Source organism: Pyrus communis, chromosome 2, assembly GCF_963583255.1.
Source record: "Pyrus communis chromosome 2, drPyrComm1.1, whole genome shotgun sequence".
Classification (NCBI taxonomy): Eukaryota; Viridiplantae; Streptophyta; class Magnoliopsida; order Rosales; family Rosaceae; genus Pyrus; species Pyrus communis.
In genome coordinates this window covers 1,393,104-1,419,630 of record NC_084804.1, presented here as the reverse complement: position 1 = coordinate 1,419,630, position 26,527 = coordinate 1,393,104, and the positions used below count along the sequence as shown (strand labels likewise).

General features: G+C 36.6%; 1 protein-coding gene, 1 long non-coding RNA gene and 1 pseudogene across 2 annotated transcripts; all 3 read left to right on the top strand.

Moving 5' to 3' along the window:
* The first annotated feature begins 1,467 nt into the window (after nucleotides 1-1,467).
* LOC137721969 (uncharacterized) lies at nucleotides 1,468-7,884 on the top strand. Its single transcript, XR_011066739.1, has 9 exons — nucleotides 1,468-1,485; nucleotides 1,593-1,727; nucleotides 2,072-2,182; nucleotides 5,878-6,195; nucleotides 6,311-6,379; nucleotides 6,466-6,598; nucleotides 6,741-6,869; nucleotides 6,982-7,092; nucleotides 7,271-7,884. It is a non-coding gene; the product is annotated as an uncharacterized lncRNA (long non-coding RNA).
* Nucleotides 7,885-14,719: 6,835 nt separating this feature from the next.
* On the top strand, nucleotides 14,720-15,763 carry LOC137725316 (protein S40-5-like). The gene has a single exon (XM_068463962.1). The coding sequence runs from the start codon at nucleotides 14,855-14,857 to the stop codon at nucleotides 15,470-15,472; it is 618 nt and encodes a 205-aa protein (XP_068320063.1). The 5' UTR covers nucleotides 14,720-14,854; the 3' UTR covers nucleotides 15,473-15,763.
* A 3,114-nt stretch (nucleotides 15,764-18,877) lies between these two features.
* LOC137725403 (calcium-dependent protein kinase 2-like) lies at nucleotides 18,878-22,714 on the top strand (annotated as a pseudogene).
* Nucleotides 22,715-26,527: the final 3,813 nt, after the last annotated feature.

The window sequence follows — 26,527 nt, the reverse complement described above, 5'->3', positions numbered from 1 at the left end:
TTCAAGCTCATCAATCATTTATATTGTCTAAATGGTTCAAATCTTCTTCTCCGTAGTTTAGAGTCTTTAGACGAATGTCTCAAGACTGTAACAACTTTCTTTTTTTTCATACATACCCACCCACAAACCAACCGTCAAGGTCACTTGAGATTTGGACCATTTATTACACCTTTTTGAAGATCAATTGAAACAAAGCTAGTTTATAGTCTTTGAATTAGAATCTCAACCAAAGAACCACATTGTTGAGTGCCAATTCCCATTCGCCCATCCTTCTTCCCTCTAACGACTCGAATTGTCACTTGTTCGTGTCACTCACGGAGCGTGTAGCACCATGTTGGTAAAAGAACATTTACCTTTTGTGCTTAAAAAAAAAGGAACATTCACCTCTATATCCAAGGTTTAAGTCCTTGTATAAAGAAAAACAAGTCAAACGGTTACATTGAAAATAAAGTGGGCCGAATTTATTACAATAGCAAAGCCCAATAGAAGTGGGCTGAGTAGTAATAAGTGCATCTGCTTTATGGGTCACCGATAACTTAAACGTTATTGTTTATGAATAAAAATGGGAAGTGTTATTGGCACTTCAAAAATATAGAAAGTTAGAAGTGTAGAATAAGAATTTTGGAGTGCCAATAACAATACCCATAAAAATTGACATATAATTAGCAAGCTTTTTTTTTTTTTTTTTGAATAAAGATATTATCTACACTAAGAGGGTCGGGGAGTGACCATAATAATGTGGTTTAAATTCACATTTGGAAACAATCAAACCTAAGACCTCTCACTTACAAGTGAAGATAAGCATCATATTTAAACTGCCACTTAGTACTACGGTTTAGTGGTATTCCTCTTCACTTGTAAGTGAGATGTCTTAGGTTTGATTCTCATCAAAGACGAATTTGAACCAAATTATTGCTAGCCCATTATGAAGCTAAACCTACCGTTTGTTTAAAAAAAAAAAAAAAAAAAAAAACGTCGTATTTAAACTTAGAACCCTAAAGAGCATGGGTGTATGCTTATATATTTTGGTCTGTTTTTAATATTCGGTGGTTCGGACCAGGAATATAAATACGGAAGATTGATTGCAACTTCTTCAGTCTCCAGAACCATAATTTTCGACTCTTTTGCTCTTGATCTGTGTTACTTTTTTGCCCTAGAACGACGCTTTTCTTGCCATAAATAGTATATATATATATACTTATGTCGCGTTGCTTCATTGTTTGAAAATTTGCAGACATGACAGGAGTAGTCCATTGGAAGATTGAGTATCCTGATCCTGGTGGTCCATTGAGATGTTAGACCCTTGGAATAATAGTTCGTACAAGGGGGCGTTGAATTTAGATGAATCGTATACGTTTACGTCCTACACCTGCCGTATATACACTCGTTCTAATTTGAACACCCCTCCCCTCCCCATGCATGTTATTGTGGGAAGGCCGCGGTTGACGACAATTCTGATAGGGGCAAATTATTCCGGTTGACAAGGTTAGTTTCCAATTCCTCTCGTGATTTTATTATCTTGGTTTGTAATGCCTCAGTGGGATAAAGATTTTTTTGTTTTGTTTTCATCTATGCCTTTGCTACTTGCTCAGGCAGTTTGTGGAGGAACGCAAACCGCGTACTTTAAACGCTTGGAAATTGAGGCAGGCGCATCCACATCTTATTCCAGTTAGAGTTCTCCTGCATCAAACATGTTTATCCCCTCCTATGTATTCAGTCTGGTGGAGGTAATTACCATATTCCAATTTGAGCCTCAATGCAGGTGAGTGTGGAGACGGATGCAAGGAGAGACGTTCCTGGCTTTAGAGAAAAGTAGTTAGTTCCCTTATTTTCTTGGTTGTGTATTGCTACAACGGAATAGGACTTGTCCCCTTCATGGCATAGGATTTATCCAAGCATATTGCGACAATAGCTACTAATTTTCACGCTCCATATTGTTACATAAGATTAGCATACAGAAGGGAAAACAAACTTATTACGACAAAGGCGAACTCATTTGTGTCCATAGCTTTCTCTCAAGTGAAGGGGTTCTCAAATGGTTTTATCGCCTATCCTTTGCTTTTGAATGCAGATACCATGCCTCATGGAGCATTTGTCAAGCTTATTCAGCTTCGTCTCGACGTTATAGGAATCACCGATCCTGTCTTTATGTATTCCAAGAACACCGCTAAACCTCCCAATGGTGAGCAAAGCTGCATTTCCACTACTACAAAAGGGGGCTATAGTGTCGGAGGGTGGTGTCGCTTTAATCTAATATAGTAGCGGATTAGGCAGTTGCGACACTAACTGAACATGACGTCGGATTTACTGTCGCTTATAAGCGTTATTAAATGTTTATGTCGCTTTTAAACCGACGTAAACATATATTTTAATAATTTTTAAATACTAGTGTCGCTTTTAAACCGACGTAAACATTATTTTAATAATTTTTAAATACTAGTGTCGCTTTTAAGCGACATAAAGTGTGTATATATATATATTAAATTATATATATATTAAATTAAATTTTATATCCCTAAAAACTATAATAATTATATATATATATATATTAAATTAAATTTTAAAAAATTGGTGATCATTGGATTGGCTTAAATATACATACGATTCAATTTCTTAAGTGTTATACATACAAAATAAATAAATTTAAATCTACTTAATATATATATACACACACACACCATTGAACTTGATTGGATACGAATTCTATGAAACTAATTTCGACAGTTATAAACGAAAAATCACGATTTAACGGTTATTTTAACTCCGATTTTGATGATTTTTTACAGCTACACTCCTAACCCTATATGAATACAATGAATGGATTCGATCTTCAAATTAAAATATTTACACAAGTGGATACCACAAAATCTTATGTTATACTTAATGAAAGTATAAATAAACTCTAAGTGTTAGTCAATCTATTGTTTTGATGGGATACAAATTCTCCGAAACTAATTTCAACGATCCCAACCGTCAAACTTGTTTGCATATGCTTCGAGATCACATCAGCAAAAAATCACAAAAAACAAACATTCAGAGATCAAGTAACAGGACAAAGCTTTTCGACGGTTATAAACGAAAAATCACGATTTAACGGTTATTTTAACTCCGATTTTGATGATTTTTTACAGCTACATTCCTTGACCCTATATGAATAGAATGAATGAATTCGATCTTCAATTTAAAATATTTACACAAGTGGATACCACAAAATCTTATGTTATACTTAATGAAAATATAAATAAACTCTAGGTGTTAGTCAATCTATTGTTTTGATGGGATACGAATTCTCCGAAACTAATTTCAACGATCCCAACCGTCAAACTTGTTTGCATATGCTTCGAGATCACGTCAGCAAAAAATCACAAAAAACAAACATTCAGAGATCAAGTAACGGGACAAAGCTTTTCGACGGTTATAAATGAAAAATCACGATTTAACGGTTATTTTAACTCCGATTTTGATGATTTTTTACAGCTACACTCCTTGACCCTATATGAATACAATGAATGAATTCGATCTTCAAATTAAAATATTTACACAAGTAGATACCACAAAATCTTATGTTATACTTAATGAAAGTATAAATAAACTCTAAGTATTAGTCAATCTATTGTTTTGATGGGATACGAATTCTCCGAAACTAATTTCAACGATCCCAACCGTCAAACTTGTTTGCATATGCTTCAAGATCACATCAGCAAAAAATCACAAAAAACAAACATTCAGAGATCAAGTAACGGGACAAAGCTTTTCGACGGTTATAAACGAAAAATCACGATTTAACGGTTATTTTAACTCCGATTTTGATGATTTTTTACAGCTACATTCCTTGACCCTATATGAATAGAATGAATGAATTCGATCTTCAATTTAAATTAGTTTTTTTTTAAATATTTTGAAACCCAGTGTCGCTTTTAAGCGACATATTGATTTAAATTAGTTTTTCGTTTTATAACCATCGAAAAGTTCCATAGAATTTGTATCCCATCAAGTTCAATGGTGTGTGTATATATATATATTTATTAAGTAGATTTAAATTTATTTATTTTGTATGTATAACACTTAAAGAAATTGAATGGTATGTATATTGAAACTGATCCAACGGTCACCAATTTTTAAAATTTAATTTAATATATATATATATAATTATTATAGTTTTTAGGGGTATAAAATTGTTACATTAATATATATAATTATTATAGTATTTTTTAGGGTTATAAAATTAATATATATAAAATTATAGTATTTGAAATATTAGGCGGGAAATTTCCCGCTTGTTTGAATGGATGGAGAGACTTAGTGTCGGTTTTAACCGACGCTAGTGTCATTAAAGCGACGCTATGTGAATTTCAAAAAGTGTGTCAGAAGTTGGCGTCGGTTAAAAGCGACGCTAGTTTCATTAAAGCGACGCAAGTTTCATTAAAGCGACGCTATGTGAATTTCAAAAAGTGTGTCAGAAGTTGGCGTCGGTTAAAAGCGACGCTAGTTTCATTAAAGCGACGCAAGTTTCATTAAAGCGACGCTATGTGAATTTCAAAAAGTGTCAGAAGTTTGTGTCGGTTTAAAGCGACGCTAGTTTCATTAAAGCGACGCGAGTTTCATTAAAGCGACGCTATGTGAATTTCAAAAAAAGTGTCAGACGTTTGCGTCGGTTTTAACGGACGCAAACTAAGTACCCATATTTAAACCCCTCTCTTTCCCATTTCAACCGTGCTTTCATTTCTCCCCCAATTTCAGACTTTCTTCTTCTCCTTCCCCATTTCATCTGTGCGTCCCCTTCTTCCTCCTTTTCATTTTTTCCTCAACTCCTTCCCCGTTTGCTTTGGATCACCAGTTTGAAGATCAACATTCTGAAGAACTCCAATTCGAGAAGGAAGAGCTTGAAGGTGGTTCATTTTTAAATTATTATGATTATTAATTTTAGTTTCTATTTTGTATTCTAAATAGTTTTATGCTTAAATTGAAAATTTATTTTTGTTTCTTGGTTTTTAATTGTTTTTTTTGTATTTATGCATGTTGGATCTGAAGAGCAAGGACACTGGAAATCGCAGATCCATAATTTTTTAAAGGTATAAAACCTGAGTTTAATCTATAGAGATTAGAGCCTTAATGTTGAAGTAGTAAAGTATTGGAGCACTGATCTGATGGCAAGCATGGCAGCATGGAGTTGCTAGTATTATATATGGCACTATGGAGCTACAAAATATGTGGTCTTCGACAAAGGCAAGCACAGGAAAGCATGGAGGATGAATTTTTGTAAATTATATGGAATGTTAGATGTAAAACATTTGTATATTATGGCACTATTTTTCTTTTGAATTATTTTTATTATTGTTTGTTTTGGCCTAAAATTGAAATTTATTATTTCGATTATATAATTTTTTTGAGTTATAATTATTTGAGAACGAATACAGAAACAGATTTCGACTTTTTTTTTTAATTATTATTATCAAAGGTGGTGTCGCTTTAAATCGTCACTAGTTTGCATATTTTATTTATTTAATTGTTCTCTAACGTCGCTTTAAACCGTCACTAGTTTGCATATTTTATTTAGTTAATTGTTGACTAGCGTCGCTTTAAACCGACGTTAACATCAGCGTCGCTTTAAACCGACGCTGCGTAGTGGCGGATTAAGCGAACAAAGCGACGCTGAAGCCCTTTAGTGACGGTAGCAATGGCGTCGCTATTCCAATCCGACATTGCAGTGTTTTATGTCGGATTTTTGCCAAATTTCCGACAGAAATCGGGGTTTCTTGTCGGTTTTTGGTCCGCCGGTGATAGCCTATATTGTAGTAGTGTTCATTTTTTCCAACAAAATATCTTATTCCCAAATTAGTTGTGGTTGTAATAACTCTAATTCTTGCATTGTTACAGAGACCTTGATGTCCGCAATTGACGAGGATGAGGAAAATAAGGTTGAAGATGGATTTCTTCACTTGATATACACTAATGAAGAGGAAGGAGTACCAATTCCAGCGAACAAAGCTGCCGCAAGGCACAAAAGTCCTTGCAGATTCAAGAGGAGGAAGTTAGTTGTCGACTACCTTGATTTAGTTATCTTAATTTGTTGCTGCAACGGACATAAAAAAAAAAAAAATCGTCCCCCTCCATTTGTGCTTGTAGGAAAATCGGAATGATTCAGCTTTCAATTCCCATTGGTCTGTTAGACTCCTGGAACCATGATCAATACAGGTAATTAGTTTCCCATTCCATCGTGCTTTATTTATCTTGATTTGTATTGCTACAGTAAAATAGCATTGCTGTTTTTCATCTATGCGTTTGATTTATGCTCAGTGGTTGTTTGTAGGCGGACAGACCACCTAGACGTAGTTTAGATGCTTGGAAATTGAGGGAGAAGCAACCTGACCATATACCAGTAAGTGTTTCACTGCATTAAATTTGCATATTTCCTCCTATGTTTGGTGGAGGCAATACCGTGCTCTATTTTGAGCTTCCGTGCAGGTGAGCGTGGAGAAGGACGCAAGTAGTGACATTCCTGGCATTGACATGAAGAAGTTAGCTTCCGATTCAATTACGCTTTGGGTATCTTGATTTGTATTGCAAGAATGGAATAGGATTTGACCCCCTTATTTAGGTACGTATGCTTTTGTATATCATGTGTTACGAATTTTCCTTAAGAAAAAAATAGGGAAGAGAAATAAGTAAGATGTATAGCTTGTCTAGGATGAAGGTGGTCTCACATGGTTTTGTCGCCTGGCCTTCGTTTTTTACTGCAGATACAATGTCCATCGTGATATGCGGCTGAGAGAATTTGTTGATTTTAGAATATGGGTTAAGGATTGGGTATGAATCTCTATGGAAAAAGCCTATGTTCGTCTACTTCAAGTACACCGAGCCTCCCATTGGTGAGCATAGCTGCAACACATTTTTGTTTTAGTGCGGCAGTAATAACATCCGTCTTTTTCCCAAGTTAGGTGCGGATGTAAATAACTCTAACTGTTGAATGTTGTTACACAGATACTACCTTGATGTCTGCAGTTGATGAGAAAAACAGGGATGAAGACGGGTTTGTTCACATCACCTACAGTGGAAAAGAGAAAGGAGGCTGGACCCACTGAAGAGCTCTGGGTCGGTGATCTGATCTGAGCTGCTTAGATATTTTTAAGATATTTTTAAGCCTTAAAACTGGTCTTTGAGATCAATGGCACTGCATTCGACTTTAATGTTTGGAGTTGGAAATGTTTGATTAATTGTTTTTGGCAGTTGGTTTATGTCTAATTCTGGATTTGTTTTCTTTCTAATTTAGCTTTCCAAACCGTTCTTCCCGACGCTGGCGGGATGTAATTTCATATAAAAACCTCATTTTCTCTCTGTCAGTCAGTCATCTTGTTGCATTAGCCGTTGCAGATGGTTGTTGAATGCTCATTTAAACATGTCCTATTAAAGAAGGGCAGCCAGGAAGCCCTTTTTTAAAGGTTGCCCAGATGCTATCTGCTATATCTATAGGGGAGGACTGCATTCCGGCTGGCCTTGTCACAAAATCAATCTGTTTACGCATCAATTCTTCGAGCTGGGATCGCAGCTTGTCGTCCCTCAGTTGTTTTTCTTGTCTCGAGAAATTTTTTTCAGACTGTATATTCCCTTGTTCAATTTGGTTTTACGTAGCTTTATGCTTCTAGACTAAAAATATGTTGGTTATAAATCGATTTCATATGTTGAAACAGTAGGGTTTATATTGACGATGGTGAGTAGTTACATAAAGATGAAATGCACTTTCTACTTTTCTTTACTTTTAAGATTCTACAATGTAGTTGATGACTAAATTTCAGGGTCTTGGCTCTTTCTAAATACCTAAGGTGTATTAGAGAGTATGTAACACCAATAGCCAAACCTGGGTGAGTTGTTTCGACTCGCCAAGTCCTTCAACTTCCTCTCGCTTGTTTATCATTTTGTAAACCACTTTCTAAATAGGAAAATGTTACTAAATTAAGAGAATAAGCCCTGACAAATGTAATCAGCCTGCTAATATAAAATTAAGGTCAAACAACTTGCTAAAAACACAGATTAAGAATTAAAGATGATGATCATAAACAACATGAGCAAGGCAGGTTTGGTTCGTCCTCTGATGTTTGACATTTCTGGATCGAAAGAAGACTATGATCGATGCCCGCGAACGTTCGATCAATCATTCGTTTTGGACGAACAAGACCTGTGGTCCTGCAGTTCATAATTGTACAAACAATTCCCACCAGTTGATGATGATCAAGAAATTGACCGGCCAGCATTGTCACAACCACAAGTCTTTGGCATCGATCGTGTCATGCAAGTGGGACGATCGATCTATCATGTTCACCACTAATAACTTCATCAAAGTGTAGGTATACTTTCTTTCAACTGTCGTTACAAAACTGGCAAACTGCGTACACCAAATATACAAAAGTATTCACTTTGAAATCATCGATATTGATCACGTGGAAAAACTAGAAGGAAAATGATTTTTCAGACTATTTTTTCTACATGCACATTTATTTATTTTTGGTCTTTGATCAAATAAATCAAAAGAAAATCGATAGGATAAATAATTATATAGAACTTGGTGTGCAAAACAAAAAAATGGTGTACGGAATTTATTTCTCAAATCAAATCTACTCACATGGCTGACCCGAACATCAACACGCATGATTGTAACAACTCAAACAACAGGAAATGATGGGTCCTCTCTTATCGCTTGATGCATACGAAGGATAAAAACAGGCTACCACCTGAGCTTGCTGCCAATCAACAATAATAATGTTCACAATAAAATTTCATCAGCATTGAATTTTTGTGGTAAACTTCCTCTTGAAAAATGGTTGAGTGTGACCTATATTTCCTTCTATCTCTGCAGGTTGAAAACGTTGTGACAGAGATAGAAGATTTAGGAACAAGAAGAGATCCATTAAGAGAAAGATTTATCCCAGAAAAAATTTGATGGATTATCTTCCAAACTTTGCCTCAATAATTGTCTTTGCAATAATCTTCCTACTACTTCGATTCGCTCACTTTCCCTGGTTTTTTGGGTTACATGCAAGACATGAATCGAACTCGTACCTAATACCTATATTAATCTCAACCGCACTCATCTTCATGTGTTTTCATTTGCTAATAATTAAGTCGTGATTTTGTTACTAAACTAATTACAAAACCTTGATTAAAAAATCTTACAACCCAGTTGAAAATCTCAGTGGATACAGTAATTTTGCTCCAATGATTGGAGATTTCTATAAGACAAAATGGTTAGGTAAATAGAGTCTATATAAATATATATAAAGTATCTGGTATTTTATGCAACTTGAGTTTCAAATTGGAGCACCAAGTTGGCCAAACGTCACAACGATGAAGGGATGATTTAGCATGTGTTGGTTCAACTTGAAAACGAAAAAAAGGTATTTTAAAGGCTAAAAGCCAACAAAAACAAACCAAACATCTTGTAAAAAGGGAACATAAATTACGCTCTTCTTCTTAGCTTTACAGCTTTCATGTGTAGAAGATGATACAATTTTGTTCCTGCAAGTGAACAAAAGGGACGATCAAATATGTTTTCTTTTGAACTTTCGTAAACATAGAAATGTCACTGTTGCGTTAAAAAATTAAAACACATAACAGTAGAAGTATTTCATCAAACAACCTCAAGTTAAGAAAAAGGGTAACTTCGATAATATCAACTTGAGCAACAAAAGCTTGCTGGCTCTGCAAGTATCTCTAATGCACGAATAGCATGTTCTTGGCCGACCTGACAACCCAAAGCCTCCTCTACTAACCGACAAAACCTCCAACAGACGCTCTTTGATTCTTCTCCTTATATAATTCTGTGTTAGTACAAGAATCCCATGTTATATTAATCCTAAAGGCCTGACTTTTTCTTGCCTTACAATAAAATAATATCCCATGATTCATATCCCTGCTCCCTAGTACAATCATTCCTCAACCTTTTGATCCTCTGGATCTAATTAAGAAATGAAATACATATCAGAGTAATTTGAATTCCGAACCAGAAATTTGTTTAAGTGTAAATTTTCACTCTTTCATTTCATCTCTCTTTTATCATGTGAGATGGAGATAGTGAAACAGATATATACATGGCAGATTGGCATAATCTCTTGCCAAATTGAATTTAAACAAAACTAGCTTGACGAGAAAAACGGTTGTGGTACATGAGATTATGTTATAACTTTGTGCTTAAAGCACTCATTATGTGACCATGTTACATGATAAACGTCTTTAAGTCATATGACAAGCATTGTACTATATAAATACATCGAGATGTATCCCTAGCAATATTAGGCTTCTCAAATAGGTCGTTTTTGTCGTATTCGTCTCATTTTCATGTTATAGTCGTAATTTTAACAAGTCGTGTTGTGCAAAACATGTTACCTTAACGGCTTCTTAAAATGTGATCGATAACAACTAGATTAATTAACGTTTCGTGTTGTATCATGTCGAATTAACAAGTTATGCAAGAAATTGTTGTACATAATGTCTAAATCTGGCCTACCTAGCAATTGGTAAGATTCTTTCCATCTCGACACCATAAAATCAATCATATGCTAAGCACTCATTAGGGTTTTTATTAATTTGTTTTAATTAACTTTGTTTATGGCGGTGGTGGCTGATTAATTAGTGGCAGGTGGGATTCGGATTCTTATTTTCTTACAGAATTGAGACACTCACACACACACACCAAAACAAATGTCGTTTGTTTTTAGCAATGGAAGAAAGGATGCAATGCATGACGTGATATGGAGGGTTGTGATGTGATAATGGTTGATATATTTCTGGGTTGTCAATTGTCATGCTTGATATAAAAAGAAAAACAGTGGCGGGGGCCATGTGAGTTTTAGGGTTTTTTTGTACTTGTCAAATATTCCAATTTTCTTAACGTCATTGATTTTACAGAAACGACGGGTTCCCTATCATATTGGATGGTTTATACACTGCATCGAACCTGAGAATGTTAGAGTCAGTCATGAACGAGTGTTTCTTGCCGGTGAGTGCAGACAAGTCTTTTAGTGTAGTTTGCATATATCAACCATCATAAAACTATGCAATCGTCCACTCATGATTAGTCATGGTAAAATCTTAATTGGAGTTCGTTCGAAACTATTTAATTTTCAATACTCTATTCATTTTCTCATTTATTTCACATATTTTTTTCCTCTATTTATAGGACAAAATATAAAAACTAATAACTAAAACAAAATGTTTAATTTTCACCATTAGCAATACAGTTGAGTCCAATAAGAGTTCTCATATGCGACTCCTATAACTTGCAATTTCAGTGCCTAATTTACGTGTTTTAGCCCAAATTTCCACTCTAATATCATTTCATATGAAAAACGAAATGATTATATCAAATTCCAAAATTAGTGATTAATTATTTACTGTTATATAAATTTCAAATTTCCCTCAATTAGTACTACGGTCTAGTGGTATTCCTCTTCACTTGTAAATGAGAGGTCTTAGGTTCGATTCTCGCTACAGACGAATTTAAACCACATTATTTATTAGCCCATTATGAGAGCAAACCCACTATATTCCCTTAATATATATAATATTGTGTGTTCAACAAAAACAATAATAATAAAATTTCCTAGTGAAACTAAGTAGCATAGGATACTTGATTGCAATGAGAGGTCCATCACAAGGCAGAGTTAGGTACTTGGGGTCCGGGTGCACCAGTAGTGAACACATCTCCACGGGCCATGGCTAGCGGGTCCCAGACAAGGTCGGATCACTGGAAGGCCAGGGTCCTCACCCCCAACAAAATCCCACATAAGGGAGAGAGATCCGCAATAGTACCACACAAATCCGGATCCTCGCCGGATTCTCTTTGAAATAATTTTCAAAAATTCGTGAATTGTGTTCGTTCATTGTACATCATGTGGTTAGAAATTTTTTTAATTTTTTTATCTAAAATTAAATACAAATAGTACCTAATAAAAACTGACTGCACGATATATAATAAACGGATACGATTAACAAATTTCCAAAATCATCACAAAAAGAATCCGGATATCATCCTGTTGGAAGGAGGAGAGACACACAATAGTACCTCATAAAAGGGGAGGGGGTCCTCCATTGATAAATATGAAACATCATCAACCCTATCCTCGCATAGTCCAAGTGGATAACAAATGCAAATTTTATTGTTATGAAAAAAATTTAATGACGTGATTTATCAAATCTCATAAATAGCAACATTAGTATTAATTTGTCGACTGACAAGCGAGACCACATCACTTGCTAAGTGAGATATCAACCGCTAAAAGCGACACAAACAAAATCTACACTAATCAAATGATGGAATCCACTCATCGACTCATTTCCACTGGCGATTTTGGAGAGAGAGAAACGGAGGCCTGGGGAGTAGAAAAAAGTACTGAAAAACTATTTTCATTTTTTAATATAAATATATCGTTGTACAAAAATAATAATTGATGTGACTGTGAAAATGAGTGCCTATGGAAAGTTAACATAACCGTAGTACTTTACCAAGAGAGTTGAATGATGTTGTACTTAGTGCGCAACTTCCATCAATTCTCATTTGTTAATCGTTTGAGAAAAAATAATTTACAGTATGATGAATGAACATACTATTCTCGCAAAAGAATGTGTCCTCTTACATTTGAGTATCATCTAACTCATGTAAGTACAACATTTAACTTACAAAGCATGTTTAAAGTGATATGATCAGATACATTATTACCGTGACCTACCGAAAAGTTTTCTCATTGGCTTTCAAGATTTGTCCGATAACTTTGCTGGAATTGCTAGATATGTACTGAAAATATGCACAATACAAAGTCACGACGATATTCTGGACATTTTTGATTGCGATGTGCACCATACACACAAGTCATGATGAGTTTTAAGAATATATATGGTCAGCTGGTTCTAGAATCCTATTATTTTAATACCAAGCATACGTACTCTTTGTTTCACTCAAATTGCATCAAATTAGTGATTCCACCGTAAATTTAAATTGATTTTTTTTTTTACCAAATTGAGTCTCGACAGTTTTAGTCCAGTAACGCTGTTTTTTTAAGGTTAATAACCATTTATAAAATACTTAATTAATTTTGTCTCTCGACGACAACTGATAATGTTAGTACAATTCCACTTGGATACACATTTTTTTTCTTTCAAACGGGACTTTAAGTGTAAAACGAAATTTGAAAAGACACATTTTTAAAATGAAAAAGGAAAACCCCCCTATATAATTGGATGTAATTTGTGAAGCTCCATCAAATTTGGGCCTTCTGATTGTGAAATCTTGGGACAATGAACGGTGATAAAGCTTCACTTGTATACTTCAAAAACGACAAGTCGTTGTTGGACCCCACTATTGTATTCTGGACCGTCTAATGTGGACTTCACAGAGACTTTGATTTTTCTATCCCAAGTGGAGATTTAATTAATCTAAACCACAACAATAAACTTGATTAAAACCCCTAAACCATCAATTATGCATACGCTAATTTTCTGGTCACAATCATTACCCTGTCCATTAGTGAATCCAAAAATGGTCACGAAACTGAAGTGCCACTATAAATCTTTTCAATGTCCAAAATAACTTCGTAACAAGACCACAAGCTAATTTCCTCCTAAAAAAAATCATTAGCCTTCCCCCACCACGTACTAAACCTTTTATTTACTTTATTTTTAACTGGTGAAATTATTTGGCTGGCAACTGTTCGACCACGTGGCATCGATGGAGACCCTGAAGGCGGGACCCGCAGGTGTAGAAGCACCCACGTGGTGGGCTTTTAGAGGAGGACGTGTCCACGTGGAATGCGAGCAGTTTGTGTTATATGCATTTGTCATTTGACGTAGTCAAACAAGACGGGTTTAGCGGTGGGGGCCCGCCCGCATACTGTAGAAGGAATTCCGACGTGGGTGGTTTGTAGTTTCGCATAAGAAAGCGCGTTCCTAACAATCACCAAAATGAGATTATTTATTTAATTATTATTATTTGTATACATTCCTATATATTAATTAAATTGAGAAATTGAACACATGATTGTTTTTTTTAATTTATTCATATTAGGGAAGGGTTCGAAACAATTATAAGAATTTAGGGTAGGGAGAGGGGAAGAGTTCGAAACTATTGCAAGAATTTAAGAGAGCGGGAGTTTCAAACCCATAATGCCTAGATGAAAATCCAACATTCTATTCATTATGATATTTGACCACACTGTGCAACACATGATTTGGATTACATAGAAACCAAATATATAACTACCTAAACTTGATTTTATCTAGAAAAAAAAAATAAAAAAATGTGTTGGGTTCGACTCTTAAATCATTTAAGTTTTTCATATAGCACGTTATGGTTCAACTCTTAGCATTGGTTAAACGCACGATCTTGACCTAGAGGGGCTAAAATGCATTTATGACCATTTATGACGTAAAAAAAATAAATGGATTGTCTTTCTGAAGCCATCAACTTAACTCCATAAAGTAAGGAACAAAACCTCCACACGGGTTGGCGGGAGCGCGTATAATGGAAGAACGATCCCATTGAAATCTCCCTGTTTTTTTACAGTTTCGTGTACTTGTTGGCGTTTTGTAACATCATCACCGTGCATATGAAATGCAGACAAAATGACACCCAAATTCAAATTCAAATTCAAATGAAATGAATTATTATTATTATTTTTTTTTTTTTTTGAAAATGCTATACATCTACTATATATATACATGTCCACCCCTCCGATGCCCAGCTTATGCGTAAGCCTATAATAAATTGATCGATGGAATTGTGAATTGGGTTTCGTGGGTTCTCTCCTTTCCTCAATTGGGTCGCCGGGAATTCTCGATTCCGTGGCCGGAATCCGATTGATTATGACATATGGCGAAGGGACGGAAACTGACGCAGAGCCGCAGCGAACGCTTGCTCGGGACCTACGGCAGCTACAGCCACGCACATGACTTGTCGGAGCTCGGCGAGGACGATGTCTGGTCGATGGTCAACAGCGTCGACGAGAGGGAGGACCACGAAACCGAGAATTCGCAGGGAGAGTGGAGCCCACGCGCCGTCCCCGAGAGCAACGGGGGTGTTCAGGTGCGGAGAGGCCACCGAATTCCCAGGGACGATCACAACGTGGGCGGGCTGTCATTGGCGTTTGACGATTCCGGTAAAACGGTGTCGTCGCCTCGGATCGTGCACCAGTTCCGCGGGCACGACAGCATGGCTTCCCCAGGTGGGCACCACATGGCCACGTCAGCTCCCGTGAACGTGCCCGACTGGAGCAAGATTCTCCGGGTCGACTCCGTGGACTCGCTGTACGACATGGACGACGGCTTGGATGGCAATGACTCTGAGATTATTCCCCCACACGAGTATCTGGCGCGTGAGTATACGCGAGGCGCGACGTCGGTTTTCGAAGGCGTTGGGCGGACCCTGAAGGGGCGAGACATGAGGCGGGTCAGGGATGCGGTGTGGAGCCGGACCGGGTTTGATGGATAATTTGTGATTAGTGATTAGCATTAGGAAATTAAGGAGGTTTAATTATTGTTAAAAATGATTGATTTGGGACGTAGAGATGTTTAATTATTGTTGTGAATTGGTAAATTTTCGTTGGGCAATGATTCAGCCGAGTCAGATGGACTCGGACTCGGTTGGGAGTGAGCCCAATTTGCCCAAGATTTTGAATTTTGAACGTAGGATTTAGGCCCTTCTTGGTCTTTTTACTGTAATGGGTTGAATTTTCTAAATCAGTTTGTGTTAGCGAAGCATAATAGGTAAATTCATGGTGCACTTTGAAGAGTTTTGTTTTCGATACCTCTATTTGAAAACATAAAATTAACGAACTTACTAACGCGCACTATCTAATAGAAGTGATCTTAACCGGTCGCTGTATGTGGAGTTCACAAGTATTTAGAAATATATGAATAAATCTATTAATTTTGTGCAGCTAAACGACTTTATTTTTGTTTTATGAACCTCAATTCACATAAGTAGGGTAATTAAAAAAGAAGGTCTTGATTATTTTTGTAATTTCATAATTCTTTTTCTATCAAAACATGTTAACATGTTTTTATTTTTTTTCTTTGAATTTTTTTATGTGAAATTCGATTCTTTGAGTTAACAAAAATTAGGATTTGTGAGTATTTAATAAGACACTAAGATTTGTACATAGATAATCAAAATTCACACCATCTCCACTTGCTAACAAACACCTCTCAAAACCTAAATTTAAAACTCTTAACAAAAACCTAATCTTAAACTAAACTTAATTAACTGATAAGCGCCACCTAAACATATAACTTAACATCTTAATTATTCTTTAGATAAAATTAACTAGAATTAGGTATTACTAGCAACATGATTAATTCAGTTTAGATGAATGATGTATGATGGTTTCATTTTATCCATACATATGAGATGAGATATTGTCAAAGTCGTGTCAATGACATGAAAAAAAAATATATATATAAACTCAAAAAACTATGATTTTGATGACGATGAGGATGACGATGATGAGCATAAAGTGTAGGCCCCGCTGATATCGAAAGCTTAGTGTCGAATCCAAATTCCGAAGTCGAGTCACTTGCTAGTGTGATTTTAGTGGCGCCATTACAAAGGTAAAACCAATGGCTCTCATTTCTTGCGAGCTGTGAGTTCATTGTTGCGTCCCAATTTTGAAAAAGTTGATGGCCCATATGGCTTACTCATTATTTTAAGGTACTATCACAAATAATCTCGAAATTGAAAATCAATCAACGTAGTTTCTGAAAATAAGTGCGTAAATTAATGTGGTTATTCTGTCACAATTTTTAACAAATTTATGACGGAATGACCGAATTGATTTGCAACACTTAGCCTTAGGAACCATACCGATCGATTTTCAATTTCAACGACCTTCTTAGAAGTGTGGATCAATTTTAAGAATTAATGCTCAGTGGTCTTACTAATTGGAGCCCAAATCCTATTGGGTTATCTTGTAGGGCCTATAGTGAGAGCACAACGAAACTACATAACGGTGGTCATAGGCCCCAAGTTCTGCGAAAAGCCCAAATCAGTCATTCAGTCCGTTGCCATGTTTACTTTCCTAAATATGCCACCATTTTACCGTCTCAATTTTTCTCTAATAGACTCCTTTGCATAATAATACGATACACTAAACTAACGGTTACCATGGTCCAAAAAAGGAAATTAAACTTGGTGTAGCGGATGGGATAAACGTAGTACTTAATCAACTGATCTATTTCATATATGATCGTCTAGCAGACTTTTACAAGTAGCAAAAATATTTGCGAAATCATTGATTTGGTTGTCCAGGGAAGTTACTTAGAATTCCATAATAACCTTGCTCCAAATACCTTTTGGTTAATCGAACTTTAAATGTGACAAACTTTTTATTAGATGACCCTACGAGTATGATTATGCAATTTCAAACCCAAATTTCTAGAATGTAAGATGACGTGACAAACTCCATGCTAAACCAATAAGTAGTTCATCCATTACCCTACATTTTTTTATGTTGGGTAGTTCTATTTATATGCACATTTTTACTTCTTAAACATTTCTCTTAATTTTTGACTATCGAATCGAATAAATTAAAAAATATCAATAAAAAAAATTTGACAAAAATTTATGAGAGGTAAAAATAATATGAAACACTATCTTTATGTTTCCCACGAATTTTAGTTCCGAAATTATTTTATCTAGCACACATATTTGTTTTCTAGGTCATCTATTATCCAGCACATAATTCACCACCTGGAACCACACACCTGTATGGCTCGATCAAGTAAGTCCACATCATTCCATTCATTTTCACATGATTTTTGGGAGGCATATTGTCTGCCCTCATGTTTGGATGCCTTTCCCATCCCTTCTTATTTGTGCGGTTACGGTTAAGCCACGTTAACATTTTATATTCCTATTATTTTTTGTCTTATTATCTCTATAAAAAATCAATATAAAATGTTGACGTGGCTTAATCGTGACCGCACAAAATAGGAGGGGATGGGAAGGACATCTAAATAGAAGGGCAGAGAATCTACTTCCTTATTGTTGGCATTGGCTTTTGTTGTGGAATCATGTGTATAACGAGTAACGAAAGATTTTATACTTAAATTTCGTGGATGGCGAGTTTGATATTAATTTATTACTTTCATCTCCTGTTGTATGAATCATGGATGAGTGGGCACACGAAAAATGATAAGATTAGGAATAAGGATATATGAGGTAAAGTAGGAATAACCGAGATTGAAGTAAAGATGAGAGAAAATCGGTCAAGGTGATTTGGACATATGAAAACGAAGGCCAATAGACGCTCAAGTTAGAAGATGCAATTACGAGACAGAAATTCAAGGATGAATGGGGTAGAAAAAGACCTAGAAAGACTTGGAAAGAGACTCTAAAAAAAGACATGAAGTACTTGGATCTAATGAAAGACGTGACACGGAACCGAATAAAATGACGTTTTAGGATTCATACAGTCGACGTCACTTAGTAAAATAAACCTTTGTTGTTGTTGTTATTGTTTGTCTCTGCTGTATTATATTGTTATATTAAATAAATAAACAAGTGATTGGAAGAAAAGTAAAGGGAGGCAGATTATCTGCCCTTTCACTTCCTGTGTCTTCCCGTGCTTTTCTGTTTTGTGTGATCAAAGTTAAGCCACGTCAACATTTTATATTATTTTTTTTATAAAGATAATAAGGAAAAAAATTAGTAATCTAAAATATTAACGTGACATAACTGTAACTATACAAATAAAAAGACACGGGAAGTGAGAAGACAGAGAATCGGCCTCCAAAGTAAAGTAGTTTGCTTTAGTTTTTGCCCCTTCTAACTATCGCTTTTGCCGTAATATTCTTTTAACACGTCTTTGACATAATGTCAAAAATCCCCACAAATCCGTACCCACCGCTTCTGTTTCCCGCAAAGAAAAGCAACCAAATTTAATTCACTTGGTTTGGACTACTGAATTTCAGCTCCGTGTCAGCACGCAAAATTCAAACCTCTTCCATGTAGACGATAACTATGGTCGAACCTTGATCTGGGTTTTGCTTGAATTCCTCAAATATCAGATTTTTGGGTTGTCTTCGATTCAACATTTCATCGTTAGCCTTTTGTTCGTCGATTCAAATCCGCCACCAAATTCCCAGAATCCTGATCGGAAAATGGGTTGCCACAGCAGCAAAGAGAATGCTCCGAAACCCGGTTCAAAGGGGTTCGGGTCATCCCAGCCTTACCAGCAGCCGCAGACGGCTGCTCAGCCTCAGAAAGTCTCATCCCAACAACCCCATAACCCACCACCACCTCCCAGACCACAGCCCCAGCAGAGGGCACAGCCAGCGCCCCAACCAAAGGCACAGCACCAGCAGCCAAGTCCTCCTCCAGTAAAACCGGCGCCGTCGCCGAATAGCATTCTGGGGAAGCCCTTTGACGACATTAAGCAGTACTACACACTCGGCAAAGAACTGGGCAGGGGCCAATTCGGTATCACATACTTGTGCACTGAGAACTCCACCGGCCACTGCTACGCCTGCAAGTCGATCCTGAAACGCAAACTTGTGAGCAAAAACGACAGGGACGACATCAAGAGAGAGATTCAGATTATGCAGCATTTGTCCGGGCAGCCAAACATTGTGGAGATCAAGGGGCCTTATGAGGACAAGTACTCTGTGCATTTGGTGATGGAGCTCTGCGCCGGAGGGGAGCTTTTCGATCGAATTATAGCGCAGGGACAGTATTCGGAAAGGGCTGCCGCTGCGATTCTGCGTGACATTGTGAATGTTGTGCACATTTGTCACTTCATGGGCGTGCTGCACCGTGATCTCAAGCCGGAGAATTTCTTGCTGTCTAGCAAGGATGAGAAGGCAATGCTGAAGGCAACGGATTTCGGGTTGTCTGTTTTCATTGAGGAAGGTGAGTTGCATTGATTTTAATGGTCTATGTTCATTGTTCATACAAGTTGTAGAATTTAGAACTAGAAAGCTATGAGTTTGATTATGGAATTTCGATTTGTTTGATATATGCAAATATATTTTAAAATCTCCAATTTTACTAGTTTAGTTTGCTGTAAATTGTTATTCCTCTAGTTTAGTTGCAGATGTTATAATGGTAAGAAGTTACATTCTGAACCGAAAGTTGTGTGGTTTACTGGGAACTGAAAATATGATTGTCTGTTGATTTTAGTCAAGGTTTAAGGAGTAAGAGTGGTCAGCCTGCGCCATTTCCTACCTTACGCAGTCTAGCTAATCGAAGTATGATGTTATACACTACTTTATTCCTTTGTAAAGCTTTTCGAAAATTTCATTTTCATTTGATTGTTTTGCTTCAGTCAAGTATACAATAATCTGAAGTTTTAATCTAGCGGATAAATTCTAATGTACAGTGACACCTGCTTTGTCCTCATCTCAGGAAAGGTGTACCGTGATATAGTCGGCAGTGCATACTATGTTGCCCCTGAAGTCTTGCGGCGTAGTTATGGAAAGGAAATAGACATTTGGAGTGCAGGAGTCATTCTGTATATTCTACTCAGTGGTGTACCTCCATTTTGGGCTGGTAAATATGAATTCAGTGTATTCTTGCTAAACATTCACTGTTCTCTTAGGTTGTAGTTGTCTTATCAACATATCTTGCTCTTTACATTGCAGAAACTGAGAGGGGTATATTCGATGCCATATTGGAAGGAGTAATAGACTTTGATAGTCAACCATGGCCATCGATATCAGACAGTGCTAGAGATTTAGTTAGAAAGATGCTGACACAGGACCAAGAAAGAGAATTACTTCTGCAGAAGTTCTCGGTATGTTACCTCGTAGATACTATTTTAGCTGGATTGAAAGGTACAACAAAGTAAAACATGTTGTATAACATATAATCTTCAGTGATAATTTTCCTCTGTCTGATTTATAGGCCATTCTCCTCAAGTGTTTCTTTGTTATAAACTCTTTGAAATGACATCTTTTTCATTTGCCTATGAAATGGCATGATAAAATTTAGGCCTTGTGCTGGCATTCAAGGGATAATCCGATGTTTCAGTTTTTTTTTTTTTTTTTTTTTCCTTACAAATTTAGCAGTTAAATAGAAGCTGAAAGGATAAATATACTGCATTACAATAATCGACTTTTAGCCACATTGCCCTTATTACCACCAGCTTTTGTTTGTGGGTGCTTTTGACTGATGTTTAATATTCTGTATGGTCAGAGCACCCGTGGCTCAGAGTAGGCGGAGTAGCATCAGACAAGCCAATAGATAGTGCAGTTCTCTCTAGAATGAAGCAATTCAGGGCAATGAATAAGCTCAAGCAACTTGCTTTGAAGGTAATTTTTCGGACTATGTTCACAAGCTCCTATCTTCACCCAATATTGGCAAAGTTTCCAGAGAATTCCTTCTTACCTTAACTGTCGTATTCCTGTAATAATCTTTTTTTCATTTGAAAATTTCCCCCAGGTCATAGCAGAGAATCTATCTGAAGAAGAAATTAAAGGCCTGAAAACAATGTTCACCAGTATGGACACTGACAAAAGTGGTACAATAACTTACGAAGAACTGAAGACAGGTTTAGCACGTATTGGGTCGCGGCTCTCAGAAGCCGAAGTTAGGCAACTCATGGATGCTGTAAGTAGCTACCGATTCCCCAGGAACTCAATTCTGTTGCTTCTTGCAATTTTGTGATTTCTCTGTTACACATTTCAGGCTGATGTCGATGGAAATGGATCAATTGATTACATTGAATTTATATCTGCTACTATGCATAGACAAAGATTAGAAAGAGATGAGCACCTGTACAAAGCATTTCAGTACTTTGACAAGGATAGCAGCGGGTGAGTTGACAAAATTTATTGTGTATCTGTATACTAATGTCTTACTGGATTTCTGTTTTTGATCAAGTCAAATTCAACCACTTGATCCTACTGCACGAAATAAATGACTTTGGATAAATTTCTCATTATGATCATACTAGATGTGTGCTCAAACAACTTTGCTCGTGTTGATTCATAATTTTAGTCTTGACTTGTGAACTTGCAAGCTTAAATCAATCCAACTTGTTTGTCAGGCATAAGGTTTATTAGCTTTTAATATCATGATTTGCAAGGAGCCAAACTGTTTATAAATATATGTTTTCATCACTCAGTCATAAAGCGAAAGTTAATGAAGTTCCTTACCGAGTTGTCAACTTCCACTGACAGGTACATTACAAGAGATGAATTAGAGGCTGCTATGAAGGAGCATGGAATGGGTGATGACAACACCATCAGAGAGATAATTTCTGAGGTTGATGCCGATAATGTAAGTTACTTACGACTTCCAAATATCTGGAACTTTTTCTTAGTCGAGTTTTATACTGATTTACTTTGGACCAAATAGGATGGGAGGATCAACTATTCGGAATTCTGTGCAATGATGAGAAGTGGGGCTCAACAACCAGCAAAGCTCTTTTAATTTCACTAACGGCCATTTCAGATTTTACAAGCGGAAGTGAGTTTAACCGTTGGGTCGTATCAGAGCATTGTTTCCAGGAGGTATGAAGTAAACTAGACCAATCTTGATCCAAAAAATGGGCAGTTTGAGCATGTGAAGCTAGATTTTGGTGTTTTGATTAATCAGGTTGTGTTTCTGTACATCTATTTACTGGTTATCTTTTTTCTTTTTCTTTTTTTGAAGTTCCTGTTCAATCTTGTTATGAATAATTCCTGAATATACTACGATTTTAATTAATTTAAACTGATCTTGCTACGATCAGTCACCCACAACCCTCGAATTGAGCACACACTAGAGGTGAATGATAGAATCTCTCTAGCTTCAGTTGTGCAGCTACCAGGATCGGATATGATTGAAGTTGGGTCCAAGCGAATTCTATCGAGTCTCAGTCTTCCAGCTGGAATCCGGATCCATGCCGGATCCTATTTGTGAAGATCCTAGAAATCTGTGAATCGTGTCCGTTTATCGTATATCGTACGGTCAATCATTTCAAATATTTTTATTTAAAATTAAACATAAACAGTACTTAAAAAAAGCTGATCACATGATGTACGATGAACGGATATGATTCACGAATCCTTCGAATCCTCACCAAAAGGATCCAGAAAGGATAATGTTGGTTCCAGACGAGACTTGTAAGACCCAACATGTTAGACTGATATCCAATTAACGAGTGTAGTCCCAACATTTATAAGTTCACCGAACAACGGATATGGTAGTGGTTAACCACATATCTCAATTCTTGAACTTCAATTAATCCTTTTTAAATTTTGTATGCACACTCCCCAAGAGAAAAACAAAATATATGTACGAAGGGTATCCACTTGACACCCTTCGATCACAGGATTTCTTGTTAGAATACTATTTATTTGTCTTGAAGAATAGAAAGCCAGTGAATCAAGGGGTGTGTACTCATTATTGTAGGACTTCTCCAGCACAGTTTCCATACAAACCCGGAAGAAACATTTCTTAATGGCTACCATTTCGGGCGCCCACTGGTTTCAATCACATACATCTCGTCATTTGTAAAACGTCTCTCACAAAAATATGAGTATATTGGTTATGCACAACTCCACGTTGATCCCATCCAATTTGAGGGCTATCATAGTACAGAAGATTTGCTCTTTTAGCACCAAGGCGACACTATCATGAGATTATCCATAACACTAGAGTTTTTTATACAAGTGATACTGTGAGAGAAAAACCGAACTTAGGACTTCCAATGCAGTGATAAACTCTCTTAATCAACCGAGCTGGTAACTCCTTGTTACATGAACACTAAGTTAGGAAAGAGCAAATGAAGGTGCCCAAATCAAAAGGTGGATTTTTGTTTAAAATTAGAAGGATGGTATCCAAGGTTTTTAGCCTTCATATTCCCTGACACAAATTGCATTTGAAGAGACAAAGCACTCCCACGTGAGGTTGTAATATTCTATCATGCTGCCCACTGACCATATATACTGTGCACGTGTGCAGTGCACCCCCATCTTTTTTAGGAAAAGGATCCTCTTTGGGATCCAGAGAATCAATCAATCATATTCGTTCATCGTACGTCATGCGGTCAGAAAGTATTTTAAATTTAAAATTGAATATAAATAGTATTTAACGAAAACTGACCGTATGACATACGATAAATGAACATGATTGATTGATCCTCCAAATCCCCACAAAAAGAATCCGAAGAGGATCATTTTCCTCTTTTTTATACATCCACCTGGGAAAAAGAGGTTAATGGGATTCCCCACGTCAAGACAGACCTCAAAGTTTCGAGATTAAATTTTCTACACTCATTTTATATATAGCCTAACGTAAACATGAAACGTACACGCTATGGTTAGGATTTAATTAGTACTCGACACTAACTTGAAACGGTACAAGAACTTAACACGATACAGCTCGATTCTCATCCCTGCGTGCGCTTGTGAAACTCGTTCGTTTCCGATTGTGTGCAAATCTGGTTTAGATTAGCAGTGTGATTAACATAATCTCTAAGGAACAGCAGCATACAAAAGGTGACAGACTGGTTGGTGAGGTAAAGTGAAGGAGGGGTTATGATATATAATGCTATATTAGGTATGTGTTTACTTGGTGAGGAAACTAGGTACTATTATTTAAATAGGAAAAGTGCATAGGATGCTCTCTAATCCTGCATTGCTGAGAGATGGGGTACCTGCAGCTTCACCACTTCCATAAAAGGACAATTTTGTTTATTTAAATTAGTTCACAACTGTGACTGTGACTTGTTGTCACCAAATTGTGAGACTCAAAGCTCGTTTACAAAAATATTAAATTAAAAAATGGTGAGGCCTTGTTGGATTCTTATTAAATTTTAGTATTCCTGAAAAATGAAATAAATTTGGATTGGAATCAATCATTTTCCAAATATGTATACTTAAAAATGTTATGGTTACCAACTTCATTCTTTTTTTTTAAAATGATCAGTTGATGGCTTCGTTCTGATTGGAAGTCGAAAAGACTTATAGAGAAATGTCAATCACTTGACTATCATCATGTGATTAATAGCGTCAAGAATTGGACTGCAGAAGTGTTGTTTGAACCAAAGACTTGAAATTTGTCCCTAATCATTGAGACATCCCGTGATAGTTAAGATTATGATTATCAACTTTGATATGAGAAAATAAACTAGTGAAGATGACGGATCTCTGCACATTATTCATCTTTTTTATGTATACTTATGTTTATTTTTATTTGATTTATTTAGTCTAAATATCATAAATAAATAGAAAAACGTAACAGAAAAGAAAAACGAGTGTGAGAATCACTTTGATAGATGAATAGATTTGATGTAGAGTTAGTAACACTGAAGTCTAATGAGAGAGAGGATGGAGAGATGTGCACGTGCAATTGCATGTCTGCCCCCTCGCGGCTCTACTTTTCCAATTTACAAACCGAAACAAAAACCAAGCAACAAAAGAAAAACCCTCCACATTTTGCAGTTTTTTGCTTCATAGGGTATTCAAACCTTGCTTAAATATGTTAACTTTCTTCAGAAATCATTTTCTCTAAGGATTTAATTCTTAATTGGTGTTTGTCCTAATCAATGGTGGAGCTTCACTCTTGTGCTCCTCTGGTAAATTCTTCTGCACTGTGCGCTATAGAGGAAGGAATGAAAGGTGAGAGCGTCAATATCGTTGCAGAGATTTCGGCCGAACTCGAGAGGGAACGGCAGAAGAATACAGAACTCATGGGGAGGATACTAATTCTTGAAGCTCAATTACAAGAACGAGAGAAGGAGGAGCCTCCTCATCGAGCAGACGGACAAGTAAGACCACCATTTTTATTTTTTGGTTGTCTTTGTTATCAAATAACTGTTAGAGCATTTTAGCGGTGTTTGAGACTGCTTCTAAAATGGCTAAAAGCGCTTTCTGACAACTAAAAACGCTTCTAATGAGTAGAGCAAATGTTAATGCCATACTCAATATTTGGATTCAGGACCGTTCTTCCAATGCAATGACAAGACGCTTAAAGAAGTTCAAGCGACAGAAGACAGCACTCGACAACAATGGAATCGAAGATGGAAATGTTATCCCAACCGTAATGGCTTCGGAGAAGAAACACCACAAGCAATGCTTGGCCCTTAAAGATCGAATTCCGGAAGACCGTCTAGTCAACTGGATGAGCATGGAGGAAACTCAGTTTTTGCATTCAGAAAAAGTTAAAGATGGCGGAGATTCAGCAGACTGCGATGTCAGTGATGATAGCGATGACGAAGATGATGGTTACCGGGAAGAAGATTGTGTTAATAATGTCTGTAAAGAAGGGGAAGTTGCTGATGATGTTTCAAGAATTGTTAGTGAACCGAAATGTGAAGTTGTTGATAAGGGATTGGATGCGCAATGTGAAATAGTTTTTGCAGGTGGGAACGAGCCAGTGATTCCAAATGCGAACCAAGAAACAAATGAACCACCCAATACAGGACCAGTTTGTGATGAGATGCAACTTCAAACCGGAAACAATAAAGAACCTAGTGATTTTGGAAGTGACAAGGTGCCATCTGATACCCTTAATTTCTCAGAGTTTTTCCGTGCAGGATCAGCAAGCACATCGCAACAGAAA

Excerpts from the sequence above, each read along its gene's own strand:
- LOC137725316 (XM_068463962.1), top strand. The coding sequence starts at position 14,855 with ATGGCGAAGGGACGGAAACTGACGCAGAGCCGCAGCGAACGCTTGCTC.